Source organism: Camelina sativa, chromosome 18 (genome assembly GCF_030686135.1).
Source record: "Camelina sativa cultivar CO46 ecotype springtype chromosome 18, ASM3068613v1".
In the NCBI taxonomy this organism is placed as follows: domain Eukaryota; kingdom Viridiplantae; phylum Streptophyta; class Magnoliopsida; order Brassicales; family Brassicaceae; genus Camelina; species Camelina sativa.
In genome coordinates, this window is record NC_141897.1 from 14,160,215 (window position 1) to 14,183,648 (window position 23,434).

At 34.7% G+C, this 23,434-nt stretch overlaps 5 protein-coding genes across 7 annotated transcripts; 3 read left to right on the forward strand and 2 right to left on the reverse strand.

The window, feature by feature from the left end:
• Positions 1-9,313: 9,313 nt before the first annotated feature.
• LOC109130623 (uncharacterized) lies at positions 9,314-9,813 on the forward strand. Its single transcript, XM_019240440.2, has one exon. The coding sequence runs from the start codon at positions 9,467-9,469 to the stop codon at positions 9,668-9,670; it is 204 nt and encodes a 67-aa protein (XP_019095985.1). The 5' UTR covers positions 9,314-9,466; the 3' UTR covers positions 9,671-9,813.
• Positions 9,814-10,844: 1,031 nt separating this feature from the next.
• On the reverse strand, positions 10,845-13,485 carry LOC104761048 (squamosa promoter-binding-like protein 13A). The gene is made up of 4 exons (XM_010484065.3): positions 12,989-13,485; positions 11,907-12,414; positions 11,690-11,823; positions 10,845-11,601 (listed from the first exon to the last, which is right to left on the reverse strand). Exons 2-4 carry the CDS (start codon positions 12,365-12,367, stop codon positions 11,096-11,098), a joined length of 1,101 nt encoding a protein of 366 aa, XP_010482367.1. The 5' UTR covers positions 12,368-12,414; positions 12,989-13,485; the 3' UTR covers positions 10,845-11,095.
• Positions 13,486-14,672: 1,187 nt separating this feature from the next.
• Positions 14,673-16,973, forward strand: LOC104761052 (SUMO-activating enzyme subunit 1B-1). Its single transcript, XM_010484067.3, has 10 exons — positions 14,673-14,914; positions 15,165-15,216; positions 15,319-15,514; positions 15,610-15,689; positions 15,770-15,886; positions 16,002-16,052; positions 16,149-16,215; positions 16,288-16,391; positions 16,475-16,579; positions 16,678-16,973. Exons 1-10 carry the CDS (start codon positions 14,832-14,834, stop codon positions 16,777-16,779), a joined length of 957 nt encoding a protein of 318 aa, XP_010482369.1. The 5' UTR covers positions 14,673-14,831; the 3' UTR covers positions 16,780-16,973.
• A 140-nt stretch (positions 16,974-17,113) lies between these two features.
• LOC104761051 (11-beta-hydroxysteroid dehydrogenase-like 4A) lies at positions 17,114-19,004 on the forward strand. 3 transcript variants are annotated; one of them, XM_087499077.1, is made up of 8 exons: positions 17,114-17,254; positions 17,330-17,590; positions 17,678-17,870; positions 17,952-18,037; positions 18,213-18,344; positions 18,423-18,551; positions 18,635-18,742; positions 18,841-19,004. In XM_087499077.1, exons 4-8 carry the CDS (start codon positions 17,981-17,983, stop codon positions 18,898-18,900), a joined length of 486 nt encoding a protein of 161 aa, XP_087355203.1. In that variant the 5' UTR covers positions 17,114-17,254; positions 17,330-17,590; positions 17,678-17,870; positions 17,952-17,980; the 3' UTR covers positions 18,901-19,004. The 3 variants fall into 3 exon arrangements, with proteins under 3 accessions (XP_087355203.1, XP_087355201.1, XP_087355202.1); XM_087499075.1 differs by having other exon boundaries at positions 18,635-19,004; XM_087499076.1 differs by having other exon boundaries at positions 17,330-17,585; positions 18,635-19,004.
• LOC104761049 (11-beta-hydroxysteroid dehydrogenase 1A) lies at positions 18,902-20,986 on the reverse strand. The gene is made up of 6 exons (XM_010484066.3): positions 20,509-20,986; positions 20,166-20,358; positions 19,965-20,050; positions 19,738-19,869; positions 19,472-19,636; positions 18,902-19,382 (listed from the first exon to the last, which is right to left on the reverse strand). The coding sequence occupies exons 1-6, from the start codon at positions 20,689-20,691 to the stop codon at positions 19,089-19,091; spliced, it is 1,053 nt and encodes a 350-aa protein (XP_010482368.1). The 5' UTR covers positions 20,692-20,986; the 3' UTR covers positions 18,902-19,088.
• Positions 20,987-23,434: the final 2,448 nt, after the last annotated feature.

A 23,434-nucleotide genomic window follows, 5' to 3' on the forward strand; every position in this document is an offset into this window, starting at 1 on the left:
GAAGAAGAAAGGGAAGAGAAGAAGAAGAGAGTTGTTGTGTAATGGGTCCTTATGTAGAATTAAAGGCCCAAATGTTAAATGAGTTATTTTGTGATGTTAGAAAAACAATTTCAGTAAGTAGGTTAAGGTTGTAGTATAAATGTTATCTTAAAATATTTATTACATATTTATTTCATGTATGGAATAAACATGTTAAAATAAAATATTTGTTGTAAACTAGAGAAATCGAAGGAGGTTTTCTCTTATTCTTATTATTCATTAAGTGTTCGATAATCATACATATATATAGTGAAGGAGAAACCCTTATCACTTTATGAAAACACTAAACCGACTAAGTCGAAAGGAGGCTGCCGATGGGCCTTCGGCCATGGGCCGTAAACTCTAGGACACACATGGACCGTGTATGGGCCGTGCATGGGCCGGTTATGGATATCCACCATCCAGTGTTTTACAACACTCCCCCTTGGATGACATAACCGTGCAAGCGCAAGGAATGATCTCCGAATGCGCTTGGGGGTGCTGCCTCATTCAAACCTTACTAGGAAAACCCATTGGGATAAAACCATAGTGATGGAAAAAGAGTACAATATGCATTACTCCCCTTGTTCCAAGCATCCCTAGAAGTCCTTAAGTCTTCGCATTCCAATCTGGTGCGCGAGCTTCTTGAATGTTGATGCCGGTAAAGACTTGGTGAAGAGATCGGCTGATTTGTCGCAGGATTGAACTTGTACCACTTGAACTTCTCCAGCCTTCTGTAACTCGTGTGTGAAGAAGAACTTGGGTTATATGTGCTTCGTCCGATCTCCCTTGATGTAACCTTCCTTAAGTTGTGCGATGCATGCCGTATTATCTTCATAAATAATAGATGCTTCCTTGTCATCGGCCATTCCACAATCTGATCGGATGTGTTGAGTCATCGACCTCAACCACACACACTCACGGCTGGCTTCATGCAGTGCTAAGATTTCGGCATGATTAGCTGAAGTCGCTGCAATGGTTTGCTTCATAGAACGCCACGAAATAGTTGTACCACCGTGTGTAAACACATAGCCGGTCTGAGACCTAACATTATGCGGATCCGATAGATAACCTGCATCAGCAAAACCAACTAAACCTTCTTTTTTATAGTTAGTATAATATAAACCCAAATCTAACGTTCCTTGTAGGTAACGTAATAAATGCTTAATACCGTCCCAGTGCCTTTGGGTTGGACAAGAGCTAAATCTAGCTAGGAGGTTCATGGCAAAACATATGTCCGGTCTAGTGTGGCTAGCCAAGAACATTAACGCTCCTATAGCACTGAGGTATGGCACTTCCGGTCCGAGAACTTCTTCATCGGCCATCTTTGGACCAAATGGATCTTTATCCAAATCAAGGCTCCTCACAACCATCGGGCTAGTCAATGGGTGAGCTTGGTCCATATTAAATCTCTTGAGTACATTTTCAGTATATGCCATTTGATGCACAAGGATTCCATCATTTATGTACTCAAGATGCAATCTCAAACAGAATTTTGTCTTGCCTAGGTCTTTCATTTCAAACTCTTTCTTTAGGTATTCAACTGTTTGGGCGATTTCCCCAGAGGTTCCTAGGATATTCAATCATCCACATATACTGCTATTATCACATACCCTTTGTTTGCAAACTTCTCGATAAAAATACATGGACTAATGGGATCATTCTTATAGCCCTCTTTGGCTAGGTACTCACTTAGCCTATTGTACCACATTCTCCCACTTTGTTTCAGTCCATAAAGGTATTTGTTTAGCCTTATGCAGTATTGTTCTCGAGAACCGCTCTTATCCTTGAGCTCTATACCCTCTGGTAATATTATATAAATCTCATTATCCAGTGGACCATATAAGTATGCGGTTACAACATCCATTAACTACAAATCAAGTTTTTCTCTTATAGCTAGACTTAGCAAATATCTAAAAGTTGTTGCATCCATCACAGGGGAGTATGTCTCCTCATAATTTATTCCTGGTCTTTGAGAGAATCCTTGTGCTACAGGTCGTGCCTTATATCTCACGATTTCATTATTCTCATTTCTCTTTCTTACAAAGACCCACTCATGTCCTACTGGCTTTATATCGATTGGTGTCCTTAAGATCAGACCAAACACATTCCTCTTCTTTAAAGATTTTAACTCCACGTCAATAGCTTCTTTCCATTTTAACCAATCTTTACTTTGAGTGCACTCTAATATAGACGTGGGTTCATGATCCTCATTTATTTCAAGTGCTATCTTATACGCAAATACTTCATCAATGTCGACATCTTTATGGTTCCATTGTATTCCAGACATGATATAATTGATCGAGATCTCATTATTATCAATACATTCAGGACCTTGAGGTTCTGTGTCCCAAACCTCATTTGGTACCTTAGGATTTGTCGCGGCCATGTCTATCATTTCTTTAACCTCGGTTTGATTTGCACCTTTCTTAGATTTCCGAGGGTTCTTATCTTTGGAACCTAATGGTCTACCTCGTTTCAAACGGATCTTAGACTCTGTAGCAACTTACTTATTGTGTTCCTTCTGAACATCAATACGTACTGGTGCATTACAAGCTGGTATGTACGATTTAGTTACTCTCTTTGGGTCAGCAAAGGAATCTGGCAATTGTATAGCTAGCTTTTGCAAATGTATTATCTTTTGGACCTCTGCATCACAGGCTAGAGTCTGAGGATCTTGCCAATTTAAGGATGTTTGATTCCATGTTATTTCTTTGACCAGCTTGTTATTCTCTCCACCCAACATAGGAAATTCGGATTCAGTAAACTGACAATCCGCGTATTTGGCCTTAAAGAAATCACCCGTAGTTGGCTCAAGATACTTAATAATGGTGGGAGAATCATATCCAACATAAACGGCACACCCGAATGTTCTCTGTGGTGGAGCAATCGGTACATAAACGGCACACCCAAATGTTCTTAGATGGGATATGTCTGGCTCATGACCTGTTAATAATTGGGATGGTGAATACTTATGTTCACTAGATGGCCTGATGCGTATCAGTTCTGCTGCATATAATACCGCGTGTTCCCAAGCCTACATAGGAAGCTGTGACCTCATAAGCAATGGCCGAGCAATCAATTGAATACGTTTAATGAAGGATTCAGCTAATCCATTTTTTGTATGGACATGTGCCACAGGATGTTCCACACTCACCCCCATGGACATACAATATTCATTAAACGCTTGGGATGTAAATTCACCAGCATTGTCTAGACGTATAGTCTTTAGTGGAAAATCTGGAAAGTGGGCTCGCAGACGTATAATATGGGCCAGCAATCTAGCAAACGCAAGGTTTCTAGTTGACAATAAGCAAACATGCGACCATCTGGTCGATGCATCTATCATGACCATAAAATATCTAAACGTCCCAAAAGGTGAGTGTATTGGTCCACATATATCTCCTTGTATCCTTTCCAGAAAATTTAAAGTCTCTTTAACGACTTTTACTGGTGACGGCCTTATAATAAGTTTCCCTTGTGCACATGCTACACACATGAGATGTCTAGGGATAACTTTTCTCTCTTTAAGAGTGTGCCCATTTGAATTCATTATTAACTTATGCATCATGTTAGAACCCGGATGGCCAAGCCGGTCATGCCATAAAGTGAATTGTTCATTGAACCTTTTGTTCATTGCCAAATTAGCTTCTATCGTATTAGCATGGTATAATCCAGTGGCTAGTGCGGGTATAGCCTCTAGGACTTTCTTATGTCCTTGGTGATTTAAGTAATAATAAGCTCCTTTTGAGCTGGTTGGATATAAGGCATCACTTAGTTCAAGATGTGTGCCTGGCCGTAGCCTTCAATTATCTTGCTATACCCACTGCTAATATTGGCATTGTTCTTGTCCTTAGCCATTTCTCAATATGGACAAGAATTATGTTTTAAACATAAACAAATATTTTTATAATGAAGGAACTAAAATAATTTAATTTAAACCAAATAATAACCAAAATAATAATCTAATCAAATAAAATTAAATTAAAACCACATTTGAGTTTAATTATCCTCTCTCAAACAATCAGAGGTTTCATAGTCCAATTGGTCATCCTTCTCATGGTCGAAATCACCTTCACTATCGAGATGAACCAGGTTAGCTTATGGTTCCTTTTTCAAACTCTCTTGATTGAGGTCAACAAGATGCTTAGGGGTTCTGCATGTCTTTACCCAGTCGCTATTCATTCCACATCTATGGCAAGTGGACTTGGTCTTATGTTACGGTTTAAATGTAGCGCGGCCTCTACCCCGACCACGACCAAAGACGAATCGGTTTCCATGGCCTTGACCACCAAAATTGTGTCCTTGATAGGTCCCACGACCAGGACCACCACGTCCACCTCTCCCACGGACACGGCCATACTTGTCCCTATGGACATAGTTAGACTCTTTAGTCTCTTTTGGCTCTTTAGGCTCGTTGGGATTTTTCTTTGCCACATCAACCTTGTGAGCTTCCGGTAATGGAGCTGTACCCAGAGGTCTCAAAGCACTATTCATCATCAATAGCTCATTGTTTTGCTCAGTAAGCAACAAACAAGAGATGAGGCATGCAAACGTCTTAAACCCCTTTTCACGATATTGTTGTTGAAGCAGTACGTTATTGGAGTGAAAGATAGAGAATGTCTTCTCTAGCAAGTCCTCCTCAGTCACCTCGGTACCACATAACTTTAGGATTGAGACTATCTTAAATAGCTCTGGGTTATACTCATCCACGGTTTTGAAATCCTGGATCCTTAAGTTTTTCCAATCAAATTGAGCCTTTGGTAGGAGCACCGTCTTTTGGTGTTCGTATCTGTTTTTCAACGCTGTCCAAAGGTCAAGAGGATCTTCAATAGTGAGGTACTGGTTTTTGAGACTCTCAGCAAGGTCATGGCGAATATGCATTATTGCCTTGTACTTGTTCTTTTCAGAACAGTCATTATCATCCTCAATGCACTCACAAAGATCCTTTGATTTTAGATTGATCTTAGTGTCCAATACCCACTGCAAGTAATTATCTCCAGAAACATTAAGGGCAGCATAGGAGAGATTGTTAAGTTTTGTCATTTTACAAAACAGAACATGCATCCGTTTATTAGCATGCAGTATTTGAGACCGAACCATGCAACATATTTAGGCCATGCGGTATTTGAGACTGAACCATGCCAATCACTTAGGGTCATGCGGTATTTGAGACCGAACCATGCCATGCTTATTTATACTCAAATTTTAGTGGCTTAGTATGCATGAAACAACAATCCTAGAAAACAATTTTAATCTAGCATGCAATGCTTTCCTTTTTACTAAATTTCTTTTTTTTTAAATTTTCCTTTTTCTAGATTAGGACAAAGACAAAATTTTAGGAAATATTTTTTTTTCTAGGATTTTAGGATAATGTCTAGAATTAATTTAGGGGTTATCCTAATTTAGTGTTTTAATTTTTTCAGGCAAACACATAATAATTTCCGATTTTAATTTCTTAGTTTTAGGGTTTGATTAAACAAACAAATTTAATCGTATTTAAACCTTAGAATAAACAACTTAATATTTTCTCTATGAATTTCGATTTAGGTTTCTTATTCTAAGGTTCTCATGCAACAAGCAAACAATCAAACATAATCGGATTTTAATCTTTGCATAATAGGTTTAATTTGCAAACAATCTAAGCAGCTCTAAACCTCACAATATCCGATTTTAAAGTTTTAAAGTTTTTAGGGTTTTAGGGTCTAAAGCTTAGGGTTTCTGTTTGTTGATTGTTTCCTTGTAGATTTTAGGGTTCCATTAGTTTTATTATCAGATTCGATTTCATAGGTTCTAAGGGGGTTTGATTATTGTTTACCTTCCACCGATTTGGGGTTGACTGGATTGAACCGGGAGCTAAAGACCTCGGTTTTACTTTTCTCTTGATCACGAACCTCGGCCTAGGTAGGAGGAAGAACCGATCACGAACTGCTGCTCCGAACAAAACTCACCCCGGACAAAATCGGACTACGTACTCGGACTAGTTGCGGACGAGAATCTGATCACGAACGGTAGCCGACAACAAACTTGGACGAACTCGGACGGATCACGGACAGGAACCGATCGCCGAGCTTTGGACGAACAAGGGTTTTGTGCGGCGGCGGTTTTAGTGTTTTTAGGGTTTTTCTCAGTTGGAGTTTTAGGGCAAACTCGTGCTGATAACGTGTTGTAAACTAGAGAAATCGAAGGAGGTTTTCTCTTGTTCTTATTATTCATTAAGTGTTCGATAATCATACATATATATAGTGAAGGACAAACCCTTATCACTTTAGGAAAACACTAAACCGACTAAGTACAAAGGAGGTTGCCAATGGGCCTTCGGCCATGGGCCGTAAACTTTAGGACGCACATGGACCGTGTATGGGTCGTGCATGGGCCAGTTATGGATATCCACCATCCAGTATTTTACAACAATATTATGTATGTACCGTAATTATCAGAATTTTGATTTTACTTAAAAGAATGGTTTTAAGTATTATTGAGTATTGACTGCTTTAAATATATTTTATAAGTCAGAAGAGTGATATTGTTCAAACAAAATCAGAGAAAGGGATTTAGTAAAATAACAAAAATCGTGTGAACTCAAGCATAGCATATGCGAACAAACTATATACTAGCTTAGGATGGTTTTGTGCAGGTTAAAAGTTTTTAAATCTATTGCGAGATGGATCTAGCATGACAGGTTTGAAGTTTAGAATATTAAACCAACACTAAAACAATTAATTTCATATATTATATATTTGTAATTATAGTTTATAATTAATTAAGTGACAAATTATATCTATACTTATTATATGAACTACAAAATATACCGATACAACAAAGAAAAATGATAATATGCTCCCGATTAACACTTTAAAAAATAAGAAAATTAAAATATATTAAAAATAAATAAATAAATCATCTTGCGGTGTAAGTTGCTGATCTTCAAATTTAGTACTATTAACGACCAACGAGAATCAAAATAATTAAACTATAAATAACACTACTAATTTAAAATTACTACAAAAATGTATTACATAATTTAAACATGTTATACTAAAAACAAGTAATGTTTAGTTAGTAAACTATACATACTTTCAAAATTATGTAAAAAAATATACTGCTATACCATTTTGGCTCCTTAGTAAAATAACATAACATATAAATGTATATATTTTTTACTTTCTTATACATAAAAATTCTACTTAATTAGTACCTAAAATTTAAAACATAATTATGATTTGTCCCACGGTGTACCGCGGGTTCAAACCTAGTAAATAAATAAACTGAGAACAATCTCACACATTAACACCAAAAACTTAATTTCAATTTATGCAGAGGATAGGTTACAAAATCTTTAGTCAAAGACGTAAAAATAGTATTGACTAACACATAAATCATAATTAATGGTGAAAGAAAAGCATTATCTTAATGAACAATGTATTACCATAATTAATGGTGAAAGGAGATCTGGTCGTATTCAGTATTCTACAGTGATAAGATGAGGAGATCTGGTGGTTTATAGAGCAAATGCAAATATGATTTATTTCACCATTAATTATAATTTGATCTAGTATTTGCATTTGCTCTATAAACCACCAGATCTCCTCATCTTATCACTGTAGAATACTGAATACGCCGATCATTCTAAGTGACCATTTTCTAGTAATACCAGTACTTTATTAGGTTACTTTCAGTCTTTTCTGATTGCTATGCTTCCATAATGCACAAAATAAATCATCTTTCACCATTTTCTTTCGTTTTTAGCCTTTTTCTACAATCACGAAAAAATTGTAGTTCATATAATTATTGGAAAAATAAAAGAGTCTCTCCAGTGATAACATTCTTAATCGATTATTTAAAATAATTTTACTATTAAACATTGTACATTATTACTCTCTTTGAGACTTTTGAGTACTCATATATTTCCTATCGCAAATTTAGTAAGATGTCCTTTTGTGTTTGATGTGGTAAACACATGCTAAAGTAACTTCACCAGTGAACATGATAAGTATTTCAACTTCAATGATATAGCTAGGTAAGATGAATGCAATAACGGATGCATGTTTTTTTGTTATTAAATAGCAAATTTGATGAACAACTAAATAAATAAATAAAAACTTGATTTACATTCTTTACTAGTACAAAAATCTTATAAAATAACATAATTAACAGGTAAGGTCCCATGTTATACATGCTATGTACACTATTTACCTTATTCTTACGTTCATTTGTTATAGTTTTCAAGCTCTTGCATTTGATGCTTATTTTAGGATTTTTCTCCATGTTTAAAACTTAGTGAATTTTAGAGTAATCCCTCATTTTTTTTAGTCAACTGTACAATCAATTGGTCACCATATTAACATGTACAATCAATTGGTCACCGCATCGACTTTCTCTCATTTCTAAGGTTTTCTCTGCTCATTAGGGATCAATTTGTTACTGTATAACTACCGATCGATCCAATGACTCCAAACAAACAAACAAACAAATATATTTTTGTCAAGGAAGAAAAAATGAATTTCATTCAAAAATTTTTACTTTGGGTTCGGTTTTTCAGGTGATTAGATCAGTACATATCTTTTGGTTCAAGGGCAAGGCTTAGTGTGATTGAACAAAAAGGTGAAAACATATGTACGGTTTCTTGTATTCAATTGACAGACTCCTTATTTTAGCTGTGCAACAGTATCCAATTTCCGCCCGTATCCTCTTAACTAAGAAGGGTTACTAACTTAGTACACTACTTTTGGAGCTGGCATCTACAATCCAAGGCCTGATGAACTCCCTAATGAAAAGGACGATGGCCATCTTATTTTGCTCATGGGTATTTGTAATCTAGCACTAAAACAGACGGCCTACATTTTCTGTTTTCGGACATAGTAAAATTACAATAGATCAACAGGAAGACTTTTTATGTCCTCATCGAACTAAAGAACATTAACAATAACTAAACTATAGAAAGTAGTTTGTATAATCTATGGGTAATTATGTATGATGACTTGATGATAGAAAGCTACCCAAAAAAAAAAAAACCCCGCTTCTGAAGGCATGAAAAATGTGCTTCTATCATATTCGTTAATAAAATTTGAATCTCGTTCCTATCTTCTTTTAGTCAAGGAGACCCAATGATTAAGTGATTAACAATACTAGAAAATGAGAGAGACCACCCAACAATCGTCTAACGAATCTCTCAGGACATTAACCAAAGACGAAGTCATGAACGACCAACAGTTTGACCACGACATTTATTGTCGTGTAACACCAAGTCACTAGGTATTATTTATGCCATTTCACCAACCGTACCCCAAGGGTTCAATATCACCAACCCAAGTATTATAACTTCTCTATCTCTCCCTCTCTTTTTATTATAACCTCTCTCTCTCTCTCTCTCTCTCTCTCTCTCTCTCTCTCTCTCTCTCTCTCTCTCTCTTTCTCTTTCGTTGGGATACAAAAGAAGGATAGGAACATGTCGGATTGGGTTGCGGCGGTGGTAGCGACCGTGTTGTTTGTGGTTCTGACGCCGGGATTGTTGTTTCAGGTTCCGGGCAACAACCACTTTGTAGACTTCGGGAAGATGGAAACGAGCGGATACTCAATCCTTCTCCACGCCTTCATCTACTTCGGCCTCGTCACTGTCTTCACCGTCGTCATCCACTTTCCAGGCACTTAATAATTCTACGTAATCTTTTTACTTACTACACAAATATTTCTTCTTTTTTTCTTACCTATATATATATGCTTTTTATTGACATTTTGTATATTATCAGTTTTACCATATTTTCCTATATTATTCACGTGATTATTATTATGCTATTGTTTTGTGCCGTACGTTATAATGGTATCAAGTGTAATTCACTTACCAAAATGATCAAAGAAGAAGAAAAAAAAACTTGCGATTGCATTTGCATATAAGAAACCTGTTTCGAAATTTCGAGTAATGACAAAATGGAGAGTTGACCGATTATACATTTTTATTACGAAATTTGATAAGTTAAAAGTATATAATTATTTCAAATGTTATTAAAAATTTATCCTAAAAAGACAGGGCAACAAACATAGGCGTATATAATATGAATCTCTTTGGAACGTCTCAGCAGCCATTTGCCCATTTCTATTATATCTGTTTTATCTTTTCGCCAAAAACAATGACAAAATAGCTATAATTGAACTGATCCCACTCCACTCCTGAGTATCAGGCTATCAGCCGTTGAATGACTGAATCTGCAACATGACAGTTCTGATATCACTTGTTGCAAATCTTGCATGAACCTTTACCACAATAGAAGCTTAATACTCTATACTCATAATAAATCCATCCGCATTCGAAGAACAAATCAATCGAATATATTCTATTCAAGAATAGAAATGAAACAGAAAAATAAAAATAAGATGGTGACTAACGAAGTTTACGATTTTAGATCAACCGGTTTTGATCGATCCTATGTCTAGGCCAGAACGAAATCTAGCAATCTTATCTACTACCTTAAGTTTACAATCTCATCGAGAGTTCCACAACTCTGAAGGTTCACACTTACAAGGACGACATCAAAATATGGCTCTTGTTCTGTTTTGACTAACAAATTACTAAAACGGGCCAACAACTAATTTAGTTCAATCTGTCTTCCATTTAATGTTGTTTACTCGAACTTAGCCAATTGACTTGAGTTAACAAATCAATAATATCTCTAGTTAAAAAATTACAAGCAAATAAAAATAAAACAAAGCCTCTAAAGAAAAAAAAGTTTGGAAATCCATATTAAAATGTTTGCCATATATGTAACCAGAAGCAAAGTTTGTATAGATTTGAAATGTTTTAAAATGCATATAACCCAAAAGGATAAGACTGGCTCTAAGATTCTATACTTGGAATAAGATGTGTACATAAAGAGTTATCTACTCTCAACTGTTACCTTGTAGCTAATTGGAGGTTACACGACCAATACAAACTACAAATCAACTAACAAAATGTCATTAAACACCCACAGTTCAGCATTTAACATAAACAATGATGACATAAAACATCGAAAATTGAAGGAGAAGAGGAGAGAGACACATAGAGATCTTTGTGATTCAACCTACCTACTTCTTTTTCCTACTACTCCCAATGAAACGGGAACGTCTGTGGAAGAGTGACAGTCTCATTACCGGATATAACCGATCCATCAGAGACTGCATTCACATTCTCAAACAATCCCGACCCGTAAAAAACTGTCTCTACTGCTTCTTGGGACAAAGAAAGTGGTGGCTGAAGCAAATGAGGGACTGAGGACGAGGAGGATGACAGAAGAGAGAGAGCACAATCAGAGTCATGGATGCAACTCGTCATTCTCTCACACAACGATGCTGTTCTAGAGCTTTCTTCTTCTTCTTGTAAGAAAGGGAACTGTTTCCCTGTGCTTCTATTGCTGTTCGGAGACGAAGAGATTGGAAACACTATCCCTGTCTTTGCGGGAGAAGAACCAACATAGCTCTGGTTCTGCCCGTAACTCGAACCATTGGCTGCCACAGCAACGCTTACAAGACTATTTCCCCAGCTCGGATTCACCACAGATGTAGTTGGAAACACATGTGAACCGCCCGAAAACTCAAGCAATTTGCTACCTGAAAAAATATAAAAGAATATGCTTCTTTATCAACCAGGGACACGTCTATTGGATCCAAGAAACCAAGTTTTCTTAAAGCAAGAAACCTTGAAAGCCGGTAAAGAAGTTCGCAGGACGAGTCATATGGTCAGGCTGAGGCTTCCGTCTTCTTCGGTTATGTCCATCAAGACGTTTCCTACAACTTCTCTTCCCTTCATCAAACTCTTCCAAAGAATGAAACCTAAGTAGACACAAATGTTAACATTATCATTACATAAAAACATGTTCACTAACACAACAGAAGAAGCTTAACCATTAATTTACCTGCTGCATTGCTGACAAAACCTCTGCTTATGGCCATTGATTGTAACCACAGGAGTTTTGGAATGAACCTCACAAACCTTATGTCTCTTATGATACTCTCTACAGTTACTAAAATCAGAATCACAACCATCCACAAGACAAATTGGCATCTGGTTGGTTCCAAGACCATTCCCTCTTGTCCTCTTCGAACTCAAGCTTCTTGAACTCTCAGGTTTTGCTATAACGCTCTCTTTCCACTTACTTAGACTTATCACTTGCTCTGTTGTATCACCAAAAACAGAGGAAGAGTTGCCAATGTTTCTTCCAAGTTTCAGATCAAATGAAAAATCCCCTTTGGGCTGTGTTGATGATGATGATGACCCACCAAACGAGATCGAACCATCCATTGGTGATAAATCCGGTACAGATTCTTGATCAAATCCAGATAAATACCCAGAGCTGAGTTTGAAGTTCCAATCCATTTTAAAGATGGTGTTTTTTTTACTCTTTTTCCTTGATTCTTCACTCACTGTAAACAAGAAAGAACACACAAACACAAAACACAATCTCAAGATTTCTCCTTTTTTATATGGTTACTCTAAATTCAAGAAAAAACACCAACAACAACTGTTAAACACAAAACTTAACATTTATGAAGGGGGAAAAAAAAAAGAGAAGCAGAAGCAAAAAAGCAAACACAAAGGTATGTGAATTTAAAAGGTACACTGAAATTACAGTTGAAGCTCTTTAACACAATTTTCTATATATTTTTCTTTATATATAAATAATCCCAAAAAAGGCAAACTTATAGTACTGTAAAAACAAAATGGGAAGTGCAGAAATATAGAACTAGAGAATAGATCCCACGAAATGGGAACAAAGCAAAAACAAGAAGAAAAAAATGAATAAATTTGCGGTTTTCAGTTTTTTTTTTTTTCATTTCATCATAATAAAAAGCCTTCCTTCATCTTTTTTTTTTGTTGTTGTCTACTCAATTCCAAACAAGAATTAAAAAAAAAATAATGCAATAAAGATTAAAGAAAGATGGAAACATGTAAAAGAAAAAATTATATAGAAATTAAGGAAAAGTTGAGAAAGCTTACCAAATCCATACACCTACCAGTAGAGTCAGTCAATAGAAGAAACTCTCCAATAGAGAAAAAAATATGTTTTAAAAAATTGGAGAAAGAGTGAAATAAAAGAAAAAGAAAGAGAAGATGGAGGGTTTGTAGTAAGTAGCAAGAGAAAGTGGAGACAACAAGTGTGGCTGCTGCATCAATAATGTAATAAGAGAGACATACAGAGATAGAAATAGAGATATAGAGAGAGAGAGAGTAGTTGATAGTAATTGCTATTACTAAGTTAAGTAATGATTTGCTTACTTTAATTGTTTCTTTGCTTACCTGATTTAGGGTTTATTGGATATCATTTTTATTTATTTTGAGTCAGTGAGAGAGAGAGAGAGAGAGAGAGAGAGAGATGAACAAAAGTGAAGAAGAAGAAATTGAGGAAAGTGACAGCTGTTGTTGTTTGGTCTTTTGCTAACTTTTTAGTCTTTTTGTTTACTTTTCTTTTTTTTTTTTCAATCTGCCATTTCAACAAAGTCTGAAGTCTCTGAACATCCGATTAAATTATGAATGAACAGAGCAAAAGGCTAAAAGACTATAGGGACAGACATGTAGTTTAAATGCTTGAAGTAAATTTTCAAAATACTCAAATATCTTGAATCCTACTGACCTTATCCAGTTATCCATAAACTACACTCCATGTCTCCATTATTATAGTGAAATAACTGTAAACTGATAAGTTAACAATAAGTTAACATAATTATTTTTGACTTAAATATGTGTGTAATTTTTGTACCGTTACATATTGGTTAGCAAAACCCAACATATTTGTATTTCTGTCATATAAAATATAGTGTTATGATTTGGCGTTTTAAACGTATCATTGTTATTCAACTAACTCATAATCAGTCCAAATAGGTCGTACTAGCTTGTGATGATAATCCAAAGTTTTTACTCTCTTCTTTTAACCATCCAAAAAAACTTACTTTAAACTTATGGTGAGATTTTTTAGATCTTTTGGAAAGTAATAGTAAAAGGTACATACTTATATAAGATGCTTAGTTGATTACGGAAAAAACATAGCATGTGAATGTTGTGCTCCGCATTAGACAACATCTTCTTCTGTTTTTTTCTTATTTTCTTCTATCTTTCCCCCATACGCGTTATTTCTTTGACTTACGCTCACAATCACATGTCACACTTTAATAATTTTTTGACATCATTTTTTTTTTCTTTTTTTTTTCTACTCAAAGCTAGCCTCAAAGTAGTTCTCATTTGTTAGAGAAAATAGTATAATATCTTGTCAAAAGGAAACAAAAAATGGAAAACGAAACAAATTACCCAATTATCATCAACTACCAACTAAAATTTAGAGAAATTCTCAATATACCACAATTTCAAATTTTGTTAACTATATATGTTCCAAAAAAAATACCATAAAATTTTAGTTCTTCAAAAACACCACAAACACAACTATTCATATTCAAAGAATTTTGAATTTAATTTTTAGGTTTAGGTTAACCAATTTAAATTAAGAGTATATTTTTTTAATGGGGTAAGGTTTAATATTTAAAGTTTAGTAAAACCAAAACTTTTAGTGATATTTTTGGAACATATGGAATTTAAGAAATGTCTTTAAATGTTTTAACTTTTCGAAATAGTTAATATGTGTTACTCTTTAATGGATTTAAAACTTATAAAATTGTCCCATTTTAATAACAGACCGGACCAAACCATGTAATAGTTATTTTCCGGTTAACAAAAACCAATAAAGCTCAGCGAGTCTCTCCGAAACATCATCTCTTCTTCATAGATCCGCGGGTTTTGATCATCTCTTAGAACAAACTGATAGGGTTTCACAAAAGCTCAGCTTTCGAGAATGGACGGAGAAGAGCTCACGGAGCAGGAAACTGCTCTATACGACCGCCAAATTAGAGTTTGGGGAGCTGGTGCTCAAAGGAGGTAACTTTACATTGGAATCTAACTTCTATAGCTGCAAGCTAGAACTGTTTTTTATTTGCTGTATGAGTCGCTTGGATAGTTTTGTCCACAATCAACTTTTGTAAGAAGATTCATGTTTTAATCCCTTTCTGGGTTTTGAGTTAAATTCTCTAATTTAATCAGAGCTTCTCTTGGGATAAGTGTTTCTTTGGATTTGATGATTTTGATATGTTCTGTTCTTATGTTAAATCTTTGTTTTGGATGTTTGCAGATTGAGTAAATGTCATGTATTGGTATCTGGGATTAAGGGGACTGTTGCCGAGGTAGCTCTTACTTTGAAAGTTCTCATCTTTACTGCTTATTTAGTGAATCTTTTATGTAGTAGGAGTGTAAGGCATCTTACTTGGTTTCTCTTTGGTGGGCAGTTTTGTAAGAACATTGTGTTGGCAGGAGTTGGTAGTGTGACTCTGTTGGATGATCGGTTGGTTACAGAGGAAGCCTTCAACGCAAACTTCTTGATTCTTCCGGATGAGAATGCTTATGCGGGCAAAACCGTAGCTGAGATTTGTTGTGATTCACTTAAGGAATTTAACCCTATGGTCCATGTTTCAATTGAAAAAGGTTCATCTCCCTTTCTTTCGTTTCTATCTAATCTCTGAGAATAAGCCAAATTAAATGATTGTAACATTGTATATTCTGTGCCCTCAAACTCTCAGGTGATTTGTCAACACTTGGTGTTGATTTTTTCGAGAAGTTTGATGTTGTGGTTATTGGCTACAGTTCCCGAGCTACTAAGGTACTGTATACCCTCCTTTGCGCAATTGCTTTATTTCGTTGCTATGTACATCACTTAAGATAATGTGCTTTGTTATGCAGAAAGCTGTAAATGAGAAATGTAGGAAGCTAACCAAACGTGTGGCGTTCTACACAGTTGATTGTAGAGGTTCATGTGGTGAAATATTTGTTGACCTGCAGAATTATAAGTACACAAAGGTACTTATCTCGTTTGCTCTTTTGGCAGCTGTATATGGCATGCGTTGTTGGTATATAATGATGTGTTAACTTTGCAATTTTTGTATTTTTTGTATTGTCAATTTTGGCTTCATAGAAAAAACTTGATGAAACTGTGGAATGTGAACTAACGTTTCCGAGTTTTGAGGTACAAACAAACTCGACTTGTCAGTTGCTCAGATCATACTATTGCATGATAAGTAATAGAATTGTAATTTATTCCTGGTTTTAATTTTTCCTCCAGGAAGCAGTTTCAGTACCATGGAAACCGATTCCAAGGAGAACAGCGAAGCTCTACTTTGCAAAGAGAGGTCTTGGCTCTAATCACTGAAAGCTTGGTTACTTCCAACATAACTAATCTTGTTTTCGTGATATTCTTGCAGTGATAGAACTATTTGAGGAAACTGAAGGGCGTAAACCTGGAGAATGTTCGCTGTCTGATCTCCCAAGAGTTTTGAAACTCAAAAACGAACTCTGTGAGGGAAATGTAAGTTTCTATAAACCTTATTTGTAAAGCTCTAGTAAGAACAGACTTTGCCTCTTAACTTTGACTCCGATATGTCGCAACAGTCGGTTAGCGAGAATCTTATTCCAGATAGCCTCTTGGAAAGACTTGTATCTGGTAAAACAGAATTCCCACCAGCTTGTGCCATCATTGGAGGGATTCTAGGACAGGTTCTTTATCTCTCTTCACTGAGGACTTTATTGGTTATATAGATAAGCATTTAGCAGAACTATCTGTGACTTAAAAGAAACTTGTATTGCATGTACAGGAGGTGATAAAAGTTATATCAGGCAAAGGAGAGCCGTTGAAGAACTTCTTCTACTTTGATGCAGAGGATGGGAAAGGTGTAATCGAGGACATATCCCATTAAGCCTCAACTTCTAATCCTTAAAGGTCCTGTGAGATGCTGCTCTTAGTAAGTTAGTCCTCTGTTGAAGATTGTATTTTAGAGTGCTTAGAACTTTGGCTCCTTGTCTTTTGTATCTACTACGTTCGGTTTAAAAGACAATCTGAAATCCACTAGCTACTTTATAATCCAATCTATGTGAAGGTATTAGTTCTAAATTCTGTCGGGGTTTTGTTGATATCAGTTTTTGCCTTTTTAGAGAAGTTGTCATTTTGTCAGTGGCATATCTATAGTTAACTGCAACTTTGAGAGCGTAAGATTGACTTTGTTATGGTTTTATTGCAGAATGACTTTGTTATGGTTTTATTGCAGAGTGACATACTCTGTCGTTCATAGAAATTTTAAACAAACAGAGTTGGAATTGGGAACCAAAAATTTGTACACAAGTTGAGAAAAATATTTGATAAAGACGTAAGTTGGATGAAGACAAAGATTGAAGGTAGAAAAGATGCCATATTATGATTCGTTTACCCTTGATTGTTAAATATTAATTAAGACAGTGACATTTCAACAGAAGAAAACTCAAAAGTCTACAAATTGTATAAACTAGCAACTTTTGGTGAAGGAGGATACAATCACAAAAGTCAAGGATATGGCTCTGTTCAACAAGATACTTAACATCCTTCTCCCTATTGTCACGGTTTCGTTTCTTTTAGTGTTTATGCCGTTTTCAATATTCTTCAAGCTCCTCAGCTTCATAAGAAGATACAAAGAGTCCGAGAAAGTCAATGGAAAAGTCGTCATCATCACCGGATCTTCCTCAGGAATTGGTGAGGTTAGTTGATTAAGTTACCCCTAGTTTCTACAAAGTTACCTTGAAATGCCTTATTTAAAGATACAAGTTTACTTAATAATGGTGTAGCACCTCGCGTATGAGTACGCACGTAGAGGAGCATACTTGACATTGGTAGCTCGGAGAGAGGACCGTCTGCGGGTGGTGGCTAATAGGTGACGAAGGCTTGGTTCACCAGACGTTGCTGTGGTGCGTGGTGATGTCTCAGTCATTGAAGACTGTAAACATTTCGTTCAAGAAACTATCGCTCGATTTGGAAGACGTGAGTTAGTAGCGATTATTCGAATAACTAATATTGCTTCTTGGTTAAACAATATAAGAATCTAAACAAAATTCAGAACAGTGGATCACCTGGTGAACAATGCGGGAATTATGGAGGCCAAACTGTTCGAGGACTATTCAGAAATTTCTGATGTTCTTCCCATTGTGGTATAAATTTTTGGATTTAATGCATACTTAATTCTTTTTCTACAGTTTATGAACTTTCACATAATCTACTCAAGTAGTCAAATCTTACTATTGTGTGTTCATTTTATAGACTCCATAATGGACTCAGTGAGCTTTCACAACTGACCTTGGTTCCAACGTTGTGAATAATTTGTAGAATACGAACTTTTGGGGACCGGTTTACGCCACACATTTCGCTATACCGCATCTCAAGAAAACCAACGGAAAGATCATAGCGGTTGCATCGCCTGCTGGATGGGCTGGAGTGCCAAGGATGAGCATATATGCTGTAAATGCTTCTTCTTCTTTTTTTTTTCTAAATAAACTAACTGTTACGTAATAAATGTTAAAAAACATTTTGATTCAGGCAAGCAAAGCAGCTATGATAAACTTTTACGAGACTCTTAGGATCGAGCTTCACCCACAAATTGGTGTGGCAATCGTGTTTCCGGGTCTAATCGAAAACGGAAATACCAATCCGGACCTTTTGACTGAGGTATTTTACTATTATCATATTTACAAAACGTTTGTGTCCTCTTTTATCTCCGTGTTTGTCACAATATGTATGTCTCCTCGCAGAAACAAGACTGGTCGCAAGTTGTGGCCATCGAGTCAGCAGCGGAATGCGCCAAAGCCGTTATTAATGGAATCTGCCGAGGGAAAACCTTTGTGACAGAGCCGTCGTGGGTTCGTTTCCTTTTCTGGCTTAGCGCTATCTGCCCAGAGCTTTTGATCTCTAAGCCTAAAAAGAATTGACCAGTTGTATTGTTTTCATGTAATTGCAGAACAGTAAAATAAAACTCAAGACATTTGGTTCGGACAATACATATCTAGAAGAGAGTTGACTTGTTCTACAAGCACTTTTTGTATTAGGCAACTTACTTATTCTTTGAAGACGCAGATAGTGTTAATATACATAGTCAAAAGTACTACCATTCACAAAAACAAACCTACATGTTTGATTATTATTACTGATTGCACATATTCTAAGATACGTACTTCTCATCTATCTTATTATGTAATCAACCTCACTCTACTCCGACTTGATTTCCGGCGGCCTCCTGATAGATTCCGGGTACAGAGCACTACGCACACCAGGAATGTCCATGATCCTCTTGTTGAGAGCATTTTCCTCGGACATACTACTTCCAGTCATATACAATAACCGACAACCCCACTCAATCAACTCCGGACATAGCACTTTCCAAAGATATGTCACCTTAAACCACGATGGCTCTGTCACATATCTCTGTTTGCGGCACACACCATTCACTATCGCCTTGGCGCATCCTGATGCAGATGCTACCGGAAATGGTCCTATTTGAACCTAGTCCCGGGAAAACAAACAAACATTACATTACCATTAACAACACATAATTCAACAATAATTGTTCAAGGACGTTAGATATGACTCACATCTCTGACGTCTTGGTTGACTATTAACTCGCCTTCACCGGATAAGTACTTGCCTTGTGTGAGCTCGGATTCGATATAACCAGGTGTGACGATTGTAATGTGTACATCGCCACCAAGTTCAATTCTCATCGTCTCGAAGAAGCTCAACAAAGCTGCTTTGCTTGCCTAATTAACATAGTATTATTAATTATAATATGTATAATAATATTGCTCAGTCCTTATAATGCTTACTTTACTAAGAAAAAAGTGTATATATATTTACTTACATTGTAAAAACTCATCCTTGGAGCGGTTAGCCACGCTGCAGAGGACGACATAGCCACGATCTTACCATTGCTTTGTCGAAGGTACGGAAGCGCAGCACGAGTAGTATAAACTGACCCCCAGAAGTTAGTATCCTAATAAATCACAAAACATTCATTGGAATATTACCAATATATGGTTTAGAATTGCTTGCTTAATATTTTATAAATCATCATTGTTATAACGTTACCAAAACTGCTTTGTTCCTGGTTATATCTTCAACATCCTCAAACATCGAGATCTGCGTTATCCCAGCGTTATTTACAAGATGATCCACTGCAAAGACCAAAGCAAGACAATTTCTCTTTTGTTATCCGGAACAAAACTTGTATGGTAACTAAAAAGTGGTCGGTTTTGACCATGCACGATTGATTGGTTAGCCCTGACTTACATCTACCGAAATGGGTGATGGTGTCATCAACGAGTCGTCTACAATCATCAGGTTTGGAGACATCAGCATGAACGGTGAAAACATTGGGAGATCCAATTTCACGAGCAATCTCTGCCACTTCTTCTAGACGATTCTTCCTTCGAGCGGTCAAGGCCAAACATGCACCTCTACTTGCATACTCGTATGCCAAGTGCTGATAACGTAATATACGCAATAAACAGATCAAATGAATAATATTCTAACTAATAATTAATTATTATTTTTAGGTCTACAACTATTAATTAAAAGAAGGTTAGAAGTTTCTATAACTAATTTTTTTTTAAAAAAGGGTTCATAACTAAACCTCGCCAATGCCGGAGGAAGCACCAGTGATAAGAACAACTTTCCCGTGAAGGTTTTCCGAGAAAATGGTCGAGAAAATAGACTGCACGAGCTTGAAGAAGTAAAAAGGAGGCAAGAAGAAGCAGAGACCAAAGAAGGTGAAGAAAGGCGCAGTTAGATTGAGGAAATCGTTTATCAATTCCATTTTTTGGATCAAAACACAATACGGATAATATGATAATGGCTCTTATCGAACATGATCTATACGTACGTTGTTTGAATATATATCTCCAAAATCAAATTGGATTTTTAGACACAAACGGTGATGGGACGAAGAGAGACAAGACACGAAGATCAGGTGGTAGTGTGGCAACATTGCATGGCAACGAGACGACACGTTGTGTCAAGATGTGGAAAACGCACGTCGACGACCTGTTCTTCTCGTTATCCACTTAACATCTATGGTAGATAAGATCGATTTTTCTTTCCACTTATAAGTTAGAAGTAGATTCCATAATTTTATAATAATTTTAACATATATTAGATTTATTAAAATATTTAATTTATGTTTTAAAAAATTATCCTTGTTATTTATTTTATTTTTAAATAAGTTTTCTGAATCATTTAAAATGAATGACTATTAATTAATTAAATATTAAACTGAAAATATTTGTTAATACGAAAGATTACTTTAAAATATTTAGTTTGTTTCGCCTTTCTTAGACACGTCTAGTTTTAGAAGATATTAATATTTTATAGATTATTTTAAAAGCGGACAAACTAACACATAATATCCATGCTCATCTGCATATTAATGTCCAAGCACTTCAAATAACTTGAATTTATCGAATAACTTTTTCTTAAGCCGAAACTCATCCTCTTCTTTCATTCTATGTGTAATTAATTTCATTAATTAGATAACTAAAGGTAGCATAAATAATTTTGATATTTAACACATAATGTCCATGTTCATCTGCATATTAATGTCCAAGCACTTCAAATAACTTGAATTTATCGAATAACTTTTTCTTAAGCCGAAACTCATCCTCTTCCTTCATTCTATGTGTAATTAATTTCATTAATTAGATAACTAAAGGTAGCATAAATAATTTTGATATTTATATATTACCAGCATGCTTCACATATGCTTAAATGTTTTATTATTATAATTTGAATGTTTTAGCAATAAAATATTTTAATCTTGATAAATTATATAAATGATTTCAAATGCATTTTTGTTCTAAAAGTAGAATTCTTTCTGTTTCTTGATTAATTTAATTTGGAAAAGAAAGTTCTCTGTTAGATATTTCTATATTTTGATCACGTACTTTATATATTGAACATACTAAATGCAAACTGAATTTTAGTTTAGAATTGAGTAAAACAATGTTATTAATATATAATTATATCAAATAAAGAACTACAGAAATGGTTATCGGAAACAAAGTTAATAAATACATACAAACACAGTTGTAACGTTAAGGAACAAATTTAAAGTAATAGTATTTGAAACAGTTAATATTTGTTTAAACTCATTTTCATAGGTAATACATACAAACACACTTGTATAAAATACAGCATGGGTAATAAATATCATAAATATTGTGACTAAGATATAAAATCTCTTAAAGTTTATGAATTATAATCTAAAACTAAAATTTTATATTAAAAATTTATCAAATGGATCAAAAGAAAAACAAATTACAACATTGATATACAAAATAGGCATTTGAAACAACATTTACAAGTGAGAATGTGTTATGTGCCTAAGACCTTCTTCATCTAACTCTTTCTAATGAATAACCACATTTCACATGTTCACTTCTATATATATGCTCCAAAATTTTGACTCAACTTATTTATTTCAAAACCTATAAATGTCAAATATATGAAAAAGTTAAATATTACAAAATTTAGAAAATTATGTGAGAGGTAGAATAAGATGTTTAATGAAGACTTTGTCTAGCTATTTATAGATAAATCTGTAGTAGTATGAGAGATTTTTCAGTTTTTTTTTAGTCAAACATCATAGGAGTTATGCTTATATTTCAAAGAATAAATATACCATCATTAAAGTGTATTCATATGATGAAAGATTTGTTTTTAAATTTTTACAAACATCATGGGAGTTACATTTTCAAGAATTAATATGCAATAAATTGTGTTAATGATTACTATTAAACAAAAATTAAATATTATATTGTTTTATATCTTGAAATTATTTTTGAATAAATTGATTTGATATTTTGGCACAAAAACTGTGAAAAAAATATTATACTTTTTGTCAAAAAATAATTTTTATAATAGTATAATATTTTTATAGCTTGAAATTAGTAAAGAATTTAATAACTATCACCTTATATTTTATATAAAATATTTAAACATGATACCTATGCGAAATTATAATGTTATGTTAATTATATAAAATATTGATAAATGATATCTATATATAATTACTAAAAATACATTGCATAAATGTCAATATATTTTTTAGTACAGAAATATCATTTAAATTTAGTAAACATGAAAATAATGTATGTACTTTTGAGAAAAATAAATTAAAAGAATTTAATAATTGAAAAGTGAGGACATGTGTCGAAAATATACGCTGCCAAATGTCATCGTGTTACGCAAAGTTAGGAGAAAATCTTCTCATATTATATAAGACTAGATACCAACTCGCACTATGCGCGGGATAAATCGATTTAAATAAAATATTATGAGTAAAATTATTAATTGAGATTTAAGATTTGTTTGTATAAAACAAAATATGTAATAAAAAACATTTCGTTTATTCAAATTTGCGTTTATTTTCTGTAAAATATGGTTCACTCGTGAAATATTTGAACTTGGAAAAGAATTTTAAGCTGGTGTAGAAAGTTTTGATGTCTTTTTGTGTTTCTAAAAATCAAAATCACATATTTTATGTTTCACATTATTATCAATAT